General features: G+C 38.6%; 1 protein-coding gene across 4 annotated transcripts in view; it reads right to left on the bottom strand.

Annotated features, from left to right (window-relative positions):
- Positions 1–8,276: 8,276 nt before the first annotated feature.
- The window catches only part of ASB15 (ankyrin repeat and SOCS box containing 15), a 58,480-nt gene continuing 53,938 nt past the window's right edge, over positions 8,277–12,818 (bottom strand). For all 4 annotated transcript variants that reach the window (XM_042923351.1, XM_042923357.1, XM_042923361.1 and 1 more), the window contains one exon: positions 8,277–8,500. In XM_042923351.1, the coding sequence (XP_042779285.1) occupies positions 8,328–8,500 (173 nt within the window). In that variant the 3' untranslated portion in view covers positions 8,277–8,327. The remainder of the gene's footprint in view (positions 8,501–12,818) is intronic.

Below are 12,818 nucleotides of genomic sequence, written 5' to 3'. Positions count from 1 at the left end.
CAGAACTGGGAAACTGGAAATTCTCTTATTCTCACAAATGTCAATCGTCTTTCAATTGTTACCAAGTTGTTCCTCACTTTTACTCTCCCTCTATCCTTGCCTCTTTTTTTTTTGAAGGCTTATCTAATCTCTTTCAATGTACAGGTGCAAGATTGCTTCCTGAGCTAGGTCTAACATATTTCCCACTTACACAGAAGGAATTGGGTTTTCAACATTTCCTACGGATGGCTTGTCATCAGGCTGCAGAACTAATGTAATGACCCCTTAGGAAGTTAAGCTTCCGACTTCTCTGTGTGTCTGCTGGGAGCGTCTCAGATGGCTCCCGGGGGGGAATGTCAGGCAAAGGTCAGGCTCTGCACAGACAACAACCAAACAGGCCCCAGGGTCCAGATGAGAGCTGGCAATACCCTTATCAAGTCTTCGCTCTGAAGCCTGGTGGCCAAACAAATCTCCAAGCTATGCCAGCTTATGGTAGTGAGCATGAGTCAAATTTAAAATTATTAGAGCTATTTATAAAAATAATATCTTGTAATCGTATAACATTCGTAGTTTACAAACTGCTTTTGCATACTATGTGCCAGTCTTGCGTACGAATACGATCTCTGTTTAATTGTGAGCAGCTACCATTTACTGCGTGGAAGGCAACACTTGGTGAAATAGATACTATTACTTTCATTTTACAAAGGATGATGGGTTCTGAGGTTCTGAGAGATTTAAAAAAATCTCCTCAAGTATACCCAGTTAGTAAGTGATAATTGTAGTTATGTATCAGAAGTCCAAGCTGCTTCTCATTTTGAGATTTACTCGTTTGTCATTTCAAAATGTACTGAAACGAAAGACAGATGGATGAAAGAAATTTTTAATAGAGCATCTGATGCTTCGCCTTATGTAGAGTAGGTTCGATTTTCATTTGTTGAACTAATTCAAACATGTAAAAATGAGTTCTATGCAAGCAAATAGAAAGACACACTGATAATGTTAAAATGATAAAGACAAAAAAAAAAAAAAAGATTTCCAGAAAAAACCTCCCAAGTGAGGAATGAGTAGCTGAACTTCATCAGTCAGGTCTTTCGTTTTATACGGCAGATCGTGAGTATGGAATTCTACTTGGGCAACAAGAACAGAGTTGATGTGTATTGTGTGAGGTTCTAATAAAGGGAATTTGCTTGGGGTATCTGGAAGGGCTGACTCTTCCATTCATTTCAGCAGCTAGATATTTGTAACCTCGAGGGTTGATATTACCATTTTGGACAGATTTTCTCACTGTAGTATCGGGAAGAATAATGTGAAAGGTCAGCTCCCAATACGTGGATCTTTTCCTTGGGATGGCTCTCCACTCAGGTGCATGACAGATGTCACTTTAGAAAACTCCAAGTCCTGCAGGGAAGTGGCAGAAAAAAATTGACCCCATGCTATGAAAAGGGGCTAGAAAGGTAAATTCAGTGTGAAAGTAGAGGAATATAGAAACTCGGTGTACCCAATATGGTACCCAATAATCTGGTTACTGAGCTTTTTTTTTTTTTTTTTTTGCAATTTTCTCATGAAAATCAAAGGCACTGTCTTTTCACACAGACTCGCAGTTCCTCACTGACTTTTACTTCCATGATTAGTCTGTGTTCGTGAGATTCGGAGCCTTTTGAATGTTTGCCTTCTCTCATTTTCCCCAGGCACTCATTTCCAAATGCCACCCCCCCCCTCCTTGTTTTCCTTTTCACTGCACCCCCACCCCCATCCCCAGAGAATCGGAGCTAGTTTTCAAGGATGTTACAAAAGCCCCAACCCACTGGTAACCTGATTCTTTGCCAATTCATGCCCTTAATAGCACAGGAAATCTTCACTTTTTGAGCTCTCCAATCTGCACGTTTCTGTATGTTTTATAAATAGCAATAACAACAACAACAACAATAAGAAGAAGAAGTGGGAAAACTATATCACAACCAGCATGAAAGTGTCAGACGTTGGCAGAAAGGCTGCGTTTGCCTGGGTTGAGAGCCAGTAAGACTGGTGAAGGCAGTGAACATGGCGCTGCCCTTGAATGCTGTGTCATCTGCTTTTAATGGTCTTATCAGCAGAGCAAAACTAATAAATCATGTGCCCCGAGCACAAGAACCAAGTGCTTTTCTCGGAGCCAGATGATTCCATTGTTTAGCTGAGCTACCTCAGTGAAGCTGTAAACATGGCATCACCTGTCAGTGAGAGGCAGGCACCTCCTGTTTTTTTTAAGCAATTTATTCAGATTAATTTATATACCATAAAATTCACTCACTGTCAGTGTGAAGTTCAGTGATTATTTTCAGCACATTCACCAAATTGTAAAGTTAGAACATTTCCGGTGCCCCACAGAGATCCCACTCAGTCAACTTTTGTTCCCACACCCAACCCCAGGCAACCACTGATCTGTTTTCTGTCTCAATATATTTGTTTTGTATATTTGACATTTTATATACATGAACTCATACAATAGTATTCTCTTGTGTCTGATTTCTTTCACCTAATGTGATGCTTTTCAGGTTCATCCATGTTGTAGCATGTTGCTAAATAGTAAACCATGCTGTGTTTATTCGTTCCCCAGTTTAGGGACATTCAGATTGTTTCCGCTTTTTGGCGATTATGAACAATGCCCTCCTAATCTGAACTAAAAATGATGGGGTGGTGAGAGTTTGGGATTTGGAGTCAGGAGTTTCCCGTTGAGTCCTAGCTCTGGTATTGACTACCTCAGTTAACTGTAAGATTGCTTTCCCTATCTATAGAGTGCCGATAATTAACACATTCCCTGACCTGCTCCTCAAAACAGTTGTAAAAATCAAGTAAGATGATGTACGTGGAATGCTTTGTGAACTCTAAAACACGGGACAAATAAAAGGCATTGTTATTGATGTTGCCTTTCTAGAATGTATTAAAATAAATTAGGTGTTTCTCAAGATTCTTCCTACCTTCATACAACAAATGATTAAACTTTCGATCAATAGGAAATATTTACCGGTTTCCTTCTACAGACTTGGGGTTCTCACCACCGTTTCCTTATTGAAGACTGTTATTTAGTAAGGTTTTAGTGTCATTCCACTTCTTTTAAATTTACTTGCACTCTAAACCTTACTTTTGATTGTCAAGTAAAAGATTTTGTTTCCTGTTGAAGAGAGGGTCTTCAGGTATCCTAGAATCACTGTAGGAAGTAAGACTCAGTAAAGTTGAAGTTCAGATTTAATCAGGGAATCCTCCAATCCACAAATTCAATTTAGCCTCTTGGGCACCTCGGATGACTGTGAAGGGCAGAACCCTGACGGAGGGTCTGGGTGCAGAGCTGAGCCAGGTTGAGGGGCTTCCAATGAGCCAAACCTAAGAAAATGTTACCATCCTCCAGTCAAAGGTGATTAAACTTGTCGCTTCATTGAAACAACACTAAACCAATTGGGGTAACTAGACCATCAGGGGAATGCAGACATTCAGGAATATACGGAATGTTGACCGCTGAATGTCATGTCTAGGTATTTGACTTCTATAAGGCATAAAAAAAAATTACTTTCCTTGAGAAGGCAGTATGGACTTTGCCTCAAACAGAAAGAACCAGATACTGGTGTCTCACACCCACTCAGTCCCAAGGTAAGTACCACGTTTAGCACCCTCCACACCTTCTACCTTATTCAACACTATGGGCTGCTTCCAAGAAGTTTTGTCTCCAATCCTTTGGGAGATCTGGGATGGAAGACCTCCAAGGCCGGAGAAACGGCTGTTCCCAGTTTACTGGAATCTCAAGCACAGAATGTGAGTACCCGTCAAGTGCCTCTGGTGGAATCACTGGCCAATCTGATATTAGAACTCAGGCGCTCCCAGTATCCAGATTCAAATTACTAGACTGTCCCCTTCCAAAAACAGCAAATCCCCAGACATCTCTAGCACTCCCTGAGGTTGCAAAACACAGGCCACTGAGGTCAAATAAGTACTCTTTCTACACATCTTCTCCCCCGAGGAGTCTTTCTTTCCCAACAATTGATGATCAGGGATTTACGAGGAAAAAGCGGAGGAGGGGTTCTGCGTGCTTGGGCCAATCCTCTGTTGTTTTCATTCTGTGAATTTTCTCAAAGTATTTATAGATGGTAGTGAGATGCCATACACATCTCTAACCTTATTTTTCATATTTTCACGCGTAAGCATGACGAACTGCAGTCATATCATGAGACCAAGGTTCCTGGCTTTTGCAGCATTGGCTCTGGCTCTCCCACTATGTAGTGATAATGCTGACAGCTCGAGTTGCACACGCTCTTACTCTAGGTTAGGTGTAGTGTTTATATACTTATCTCATGGCTTGTTCAAAATCAAGCAGCTAATAATTGGTGGAGCCTGGTTCAAAATGAGGTTTGTGGGATTACAAAGTATATATTCTTAACTCCTGCACATATGGCACTGTTAAAATCCCACACTACGACATATGTATGTATGTATCTATGTGTGTATATCATATGTGTATATGTCCTATATATGTACTGTTTGTATGTATAGATATATGCATGCAGTGTTTCATTTTGACCCACAAAAAACTTGAAGCAGCTTAGAGTTTTTACATGTCCTTAGTAATTTCTGATTTGGAAGGTGACTATATGCATGAGAGTAATGTGACTTGAAACCAAAATGTGGATCGGAATGTGGGGCAAGAGGTCAATGACGAGGCTAAAGTGTGTTCTCTGTGTCATAAAAGACCCCATTTTTTTTGTTTTGTAGCCTCCATGCTGTCTGACCTACAGATACGGATTTTTTGAAAGCCTGCATCAAAGGGAGGGTTACCTATGAATATCTGCTGTACAACATGAATGCAATCCTTCTCACGTCTTTTACATGGTCATCCTATTGCCTAGAAACATGTCCTGTGACCAGCGAAAATGATTGAACCACATTCTTCAGCAAGCACTTGGTTTCCATGTGCTCATACAATTATTTTAAGTCAGAAATGGAAATACTCTTTAAGGATTGCCTACTGAGAAACTAAAGAAAACACACTCAAGTGAGAGATCAGAGCTGCTCCTTTCCCTCCAGGCTCCCTGTAGAATACAAAACAAAATCCACAGTGACCAAAACAACCATGTACATCTTGGCAGCATGGGGCGATGTCATCAAAACTCTATCATGTCAATTCCACAGTGGTTCAACAGGCACCACTGTAGAATGTTTGGCTTCTCTTAAGCCTCAGCAGGGAGAAGCAGCTGTTGCCCTCTTCCAGATAAAGTGACATATCCTAGGAGAAACAGAGTCCTAATTAGATAGAAATTAGTTCCCCTTACCACCCAGGCCACTCAAAAACAAAAGCACAGCTAGCACAACTTCAAACCGTAAGAAAAAAAAAAAAAATTGGATACAGCAATTGTGTCAGTTTCATAGAATACATCTTTCTCCTGCTGTACCAGTACCAAAAGAACCACTTGCAAAACCTATAACATATGCCATCTTTACATTCAAATATTTTGTGAATATGTTACATAAAATACACTAAAGAAAATGCCACGGCTTTATTGTACTAGAGTTTATTTAATATCCGAAGTATTTTGAATGTATTTACACAAGAATACATTAAAGAAATGTCAGTGCTTTAGTTTGCTGAATATCTGAAATAGAAAGCAGACTTACATCCCCAGTATTAGTTTTTATTGATTAAGAGCAATGCTTTCAAGTAACAATGCATTTAGCCACAACTAGGAGAAAAATGGAGGGAATCATGCAATACTATACACAAAAGATTATAGTTTGAATTAAATAAATAAATAAATTACATTTTAATTTATATAAAATATATCCCCTGGGGAATACAGGAGGTGAAAACTATAGCTCTAGTCACACAGGGTTTTTTTTCAGGCTTATTTCTCTTTGAAAGATAACTAAAGCTAAATACAACTTGAAAAATTCACAAACCAATCAGGTATTATTATTGAAAGAATACAGTAACTCCAAAGACAAACATAAGTATAAGAAAAACATATTATTAAAATCTAAGAAAAACAAATCTCGATAATTACATGATTAAGGTTACATAACCAATTCAGAGACTCAAAACTATCATTTTACCATGACAGTGATGAGGTCACGGATTATTTTTGTCTGGGTCTTATACTAAAACCTACTCATTCAATATATTCAACGAATAATTATCAAATGTTCTCTGTGCTGTAGGGAATGTGTTTGGCTCTAAGAAAACGTTGGAAAACAAAACAGACATAGACCCTCCTCTCATAGAGCTTCCAGTCTAGTGGGGCAGACAGATGTGAACAGAGGCACCTCTAATACAGCCTGAAAAGTGCTGTGCTGTGGCCCTCCATCCTACAGGAAGGATCGTCTAAGCTGAGACCTTAGGACAAGGGGTGAGAGGGGAAGAAGGAAATGAAAAGAGATTCTAGGCACAGAGAGAGAAAAAAGCAAAGACGCCAAGGCATAAGAGAGCATTGTCTATTTCTACAACAGTGGTTCCCAGACAAAGGACCTTAGGTATTTGTTGGGCCACAGTGAATTTTCACCCATCAACAAGGAAACGAAGGCAGTGTGTTAAATCTTTTAAAAGCTAAAGTCATTCAATTTTAATAATTGTGTTTAAGGCCGACTGATTTCCTGGCGTTAAAATGGCTCCTCTTTTATAAAATGACAGTGATAGTAGATGATAAATTTTTTAAAAATAGAGGATCCTATTTTTTTTTTAATTTTTTTTTTAACGTTTATTTATTTTTGAGACAGAGACAGAGAGAGCATGAACAGGGGAGGGTCAGAGACAGGGAGACACAGAATCTGAAGCAGGCTCCAGGCTCTGAGCTGTCAGCACAGAGCCTGACGAGGGGCTCGAACTCACGGACGGCGAGAGATCATGACCTGAGCCGAAGTCGGCCGCTTAACCGACTGAGCCACCCAGGCGCCCCGACCCTATTTTTTTAATTAGCAAAATTAAAACTGCAGGTATGTAAAATCAAAAAATCTGGGAATCACTGTTCAAACAATAAACTTTTAAAAGGTGTTTAATATGGTTAAAGGAGAGGCGTAAGGGAGAAGTCAAGAGATAAGACTGAGGAGGAAGGCAGGGATTTCAAACAGGAAGGGTCAGGAAGTCCTGGAACTCTAGACTTTATCCTAAAAGCAATGGGAATGATTTTAAGCAGGAGAGTGAAACTCTATTTAGATTTGTAATAGATTGTTCTGGGATGTTGTGTGTAGAATGTATGTTGGACGGAACAAGACAGCAGGAAGGCAAGGCCATTTAGATAGCATTATAGTATCCCACGAAAAAGGAGAGAATAGCTAGAATTAGGGCCAAATCAGTAAGACTGAGTAGAAGAAGATGTCTTCAAAGGACAAACTTACCAGGAATTGGTGATTTGTTATATTGGGTAAGAAAAATGGGATGGTCAAGGCTGATGTCCAGGTTTTTACTAAGGAAACTGAGCTGATGATAATTGGGCTTTACTGAGCTAGAGGATGTAGGAAAAGAGCCCTTTTGTGGAGAAATTGAGGTGCCTCTGTCTTTAAAAGTCCATTAGAATACTTGTTTACAGAGCGTGAGAGAAAGAGTTGAACTTCAAATATAAATTTTCTAAGTTAATAGCATATAGTTAGTTACTAAAACTCTAGATGTGGATGACATTTCTCCCGGAAAACACAGCATAAGACCGAAACAGGGTTTAGGACATACTAACGGGTTGTCAGCAGATAAACAACACAGAAAGAAGCCAGAGACAAAGTGGCCGGCCAGGGAGGTGGGAGGAGAGCCAAGAGAGCAAGGTGTCTTGAAAGCTAAGAGAAAACCATTTTACGGAGAGAGCAGACGGCAGTGCCAGATGCTGCAGGAATCCGTTGAAAGGACTGAAGAAAGCCCTTTGAAATTAGCAACAAGGCAGTTGTTAAAGACCTTGCGAAAGGCAGTGGAGGGAGCCCAAGCCAGATTATGGAGTGTGCATCTGCAGGCAGGAAGGAGCTCTTTTATGCAGTATGGGTATAAAAGAAAGGAAAGAGCCAGCAACTGGCTGGAGATGTGGGTTTGAGAAAGTGGTTGTTTGTTTGTTTTATAAACACAGGAGAGATGTATATGGTAGGAGACACTTGATAGGGAGAAGTTGGAGACTTGTTGGAAGTGAAGATAATTAATAGAAATTCACATACAAAATACTGACCAGCTTAAAAAAATCACAATGTAAAGGTTTCTAAAGATGTAAAATACCGTGTCCCCATAAGAACACATGATCATTATACAATTGTTAATGGATTTAAATACATTTAAGAATATAAAATGATTCCAAGAAATTCTGAAGGAATCCCATTTTAAAATACTTTTAAAATCACATTTGAAAATATTATTTTTTAAATTATGGCAATTTTAGTTCTTGTCCATAGAGATCATACTCTTTAAATAATATATATCTTCGAATGGTTGGTGGTAGAGGGAGCTTCTCCATTGAGGCCGGCTGGCAGAGTCGTTGGAGACCCATAAGTCTTCGAATTTTTAACCGACACAAATGCTTTAACGAGCAAGGATTCTCTAAAATGATGGGGAAAAAACAAGCAAAAAATAAAAACAGTATCGTGGATTGACTTGTAAGTTACATTGTGGTTTAGAATAACATTAGTAGTGTCATTCTAAAAGTCAGATATGTATACATTTAGCAACTGGCGATTTTAAAAGAAATTCAAAGTGTAATTAAGCATCCCAGACCACTGCTCCAGAATACAGTCTCCATGAAGACACTTAGCTTGTTTCAGTGTCAGGAAGACAGTCTGGCTCATAGTGGATGTTGAGCCAGGACATGTTAAATGAATGAATGGAATTGGCTTAAGAAAGCAAATGCTGCACCTGAGTGGTTCAGTCGGGTAAGCGTCTAACTCTTGATTTTGGCTCAGGTCATGACCTCACTGTCGTGAGATCGAGCTCATGATGAAATGATTCCATGTGTATATAATTCAATCTCAGGTTTGTTTCAGTTTCTGATACTTAAATATTTTGTTTTTTTTTTAATCTAACATCACTTAAATATCTGATATTAGTCTTTATTTTCAACTCTTTATCTATATTACAACACTGATACATTATCCCAGCAGTATGAGCTAGTGAAAGGGCAGTGGAGTACATGGTTTTAGTTGTGGGCTTTGGACGGTTGACATAGATTTAAATCCTGGCTCTGCCACTTGGTATCTGTGTGACTTTGAACTTGACCTCTGTGATCTCAGTATTCTCACCTGTGAAATGTGGATAACAATGGGACCTACCTCATAGTGTTGTTTGAAGATCAAATTAATTTATGTAGAGTATTAGAAAACTGCTTGGTACTTTGTAACCATTCATAATGTGAACTATCACTCAGTTCAGGAATAAAAGACATCATATTTCTATTACCTTTGTGATTACCTTCTCAAAAAATTAAAACAGTGTTTTTCAAAAACTATGAAGTCATAATTATTATTACCCAAGTAGGCAAGATAAGTCCATTTAAAAAAAAATAAATTGCATTTTATTTTCTTCTTTAACAAAGACACCGCCTCACATATGTCTGGAGGAATCCTGACATCCAGTGGTTAACCACGCTCACAGCATTCAACTGACTTCCACTCCAGCTACGTTAATGTATGACTGAAACAACAAAACACCACCTTGGTCTTCTTCCTCCTTAGATTTCCTTTCTAAAGTCAGCAGAATTGTTATTCTTTTGTAATAAAAACACATGGACAATTAATTAGCAGTTAGAAGCGAACTCTGTTCTGCCTATGACAGGAAGCACAGCAGTGTTGGAGAGACTGGTTTGAGGGAAGACAGACAAGGGTTCAAATCTTTGCTTTGTTTTCCAGGTCTTTAACCTTGGGTAGTTAAGGTATTTAAGACTTTGGGGTTTTTTTTTTTTTCCTTACAGTCTCCAAAATGTTTTAACCTCTTTATTGTAAAAATAAAATATAAGTAACTACACACATGTATAGCTTTATGAGTCATTATCAGTGATTATGAGATGAATATGTTCAATCACCCCCCAGGTCGTGAATAGAATTTCTCCAGCTGCCCCATAATGTCCTCCATAACCCATTGCAATCTTTATTCATTCCTCCCCTATAAGTTACCACTATTCTGACTTTTGTGGTAATCACTTCCTTTATTTTTTATTTATTTTTTAAAGTAACCTCTGCACCCAACATGGGGCTCGAACTTACAACCCCGAGATCAAGAGTCGCACACTCCACCGACTGAGCCAGCCAGGTGCCCCCGTAATCACTTCCTTTAGAGCTTCATCATCGGAGTGTGCCATTCCTGTGCTATCGTATTGGAAATATTTTTTAAAAATCTGATATGGCCTTTAAATCTCTTTTAATCCATCCTCTTCTTTCCATCCCCTTCTCTTCCCTTCAATTAATCTTTTAAGAACCAAAAAGCCCAGCAGTTTCCCACAGCCTAAATTTTGCTGATTGCATTTTCATGGTGCAGCTCCGTGCTTCACCTCCATTCCTGGTTCTGGCAAATTGATAGCTGGATGCAGAGACTTGAGCAGACTCAGGTTTGATCTCTCGGGAAAAACTATAGCTGGTGCTGTGTTCTTTCATCAAGGGCCACATAGTGAGATAATAGGAACAGCTGATGCTCAGTGACCACATCCATTAGCTGACTGGGGGTTGCAAAATGGTGACAGCTAGTTTTATCATTTCTTTTTCATTTATTGGTTGGAATACTTGTATAAAGAGACGCTGTTTCTCCTCTACTTTTTGGTTACCAGTGACACAAATCACATAGGTAAGACAGAATAAATGCTTAGATCTTTTCCTTTATGAGCTTTCAAGATAATGAATTGATTTTCTTATCATCTGGAGTTGATCAATTTTTAAAATATCATACTTAAGCATATTTAATTGATTTCAACTTATTGATATAATTACCCTTTGGAAGCTTAATTGTCCCATCTTTGGCCAGTAGGAGCCTCTTCAAGTTGGCTCCTGAATTCTTTTGGCATGCTCTTGTAGGCTTTGTGGGCTTGTTTGCAACGTGGAATGACACATATTCCAGGCTTGTCTTGCACACTGCTTCCTGAGACCTGAAATCATCCATTTCTTTTTCTAGGAAATGATATTTCAAGACCACAGTCTGGGTACTGGGGATGTTCATTGCTACTCAGTCTGTCTTTATTTCTAAGCCTTTTTTTGTAGACACACACACACACACACACACACACACACACACACCCCAAGTAAAATAGCTTGAGTTCATATTGATTCTTCCAATTCAAGGTCAAGCTAAAAGATGTTTGTTTTTTTTTTTAACATATTACATCTGTATTTCCTTTCTTCCACACAGATAAACTGGTTCTCAAGGATACAAAGAATAATAGAGTTAGAATATCCCACAATCATTCACTTACTAAATGCATCTCTCATTCTCAAATAACATTAGTTCTGTTATTATGCCACCATCAGATAATTTGATATCTTTAAAGAATGTTTTTGTGTAGGGGCGCCTGGCTGGCCTGGTCAGTGGAGTATGTAACTCCTTGTCTCGGGGTTAGTTCAAGCCTCACATAGGGTGTAGAGATTACTTAAAAATAAAACCTTAAAAAAATGTTTTTGTGTGTACTCTCTCCGTTTTATTTATTTATTTCTAATGTTTATTTATTTTTGAGAGAGAGAGAGACAGAGACAGAGTGTGAGTGGGTGAGGGGCAGAGGGAGCGGGAGACAAAGAGTCCAAAGCAGGCTCCAGGCTCTGAGATGTCAGCACAGAGCCCAACGCGAGGCTTGAACTCATGAACCATGAAATCATAACCTGAGCCGAAGTCGGACACTCAACTGACTGTGCCATCCAGGCACCCCCGCTCTCTCTGTTTTAAAATAGTTGTGTCATACCCACATTATCTGGCCATGCAACCCTACATATTGTATCTTCTCTCTTTTAAATAGCAGTTAGTCTTGGTATTCTGTCTAATGCTCAGTACTAGTCCTTATGTCATTACCTCTTCTCATTTTGGTTTGTCTGAAGCTCGTTTCCTAGTGGATTCTTCAGAAGGCGATCAGAGGAACAATATTACCTGAGAGAATCTGATTTTTCCCCCATAAGTCCATTGTTTTTGCCTACATGACCAAAGAATATAGTAATTTGTGGTTTTGTCTTTTCATCACAGATTTTTTTTGGTAATATAGGTTTTTGTATTTGTTCTGTTCCCTCAAACAGGAGATTTGTTGGTTTTCCTTTTCAAGGAACCCTATTATTCCTTTCTTTACTCTTTATTACCTGTCTTTAATATCTGTCGCTGCATTTCAAATGCTTTGGTTTATTCCTTTATTTCTATTTCATTTAAAATAAATAGATTTTATTTCTTCTGTTCCAACTTCTGTTTCTCTGAAGGTATTATCTATTGCCTTGTTAGTTCTTGACTTCATACTGGTTCAGCCTTATATTTGAAATTAATTTTCTAAAAAAGAAATTATTTTTTTCTTTTTATGTCAAGTTCCTTCCTTAGTTGTTATCTCATTTCTGAAGTTTTGTAATTCAGAACTTGTGTGGTTCTTTTGTGTCTTATATCATTTTCCTTACACTGTTTAGCCCATTTTGAAATTAAGTTTTTAGTTTTCATCTGTCCTGAGGGTGTGCTTTTCTAGTGTGCTTTCTTGTCTGTGAGGATATTATTCTGTTCCTCTTCCTATTTTTTCTTATAATAAATTTATATGAAACTTGACTGTGATAATTTTCTGTTGCTCATTTTGACGTGACATTAGTTTTCCTGAAGTTTTAGAAGGATGCTTGGTCTAAGGTAGCTCTTCTGACTTTACAGAACTCCCTATTCTGTTGTCTTCTTGCAATGATCTAAAATAGTGGCTTGCTCCTGAGGTTTC

The sequence above is a fragment of the Panthera leo genome, chromosome A2, assembly GCF_018350215.1.
Source record: "Panthera leo isolate Ple1 chromosome A2, P.leo_Ple1_pat1.1, whole genome shotgun sequence".
NCBI lineage: Eukaryota > Metazoa > Chordata > Mammalia > Carnivora > Felidae > Panthera > Panthera leo.
The sequence above is the reverse complement of the archived record's forward strand: the minus strand, read 5'-3'. Positions and strand labels throughout refer to the sequence as shown.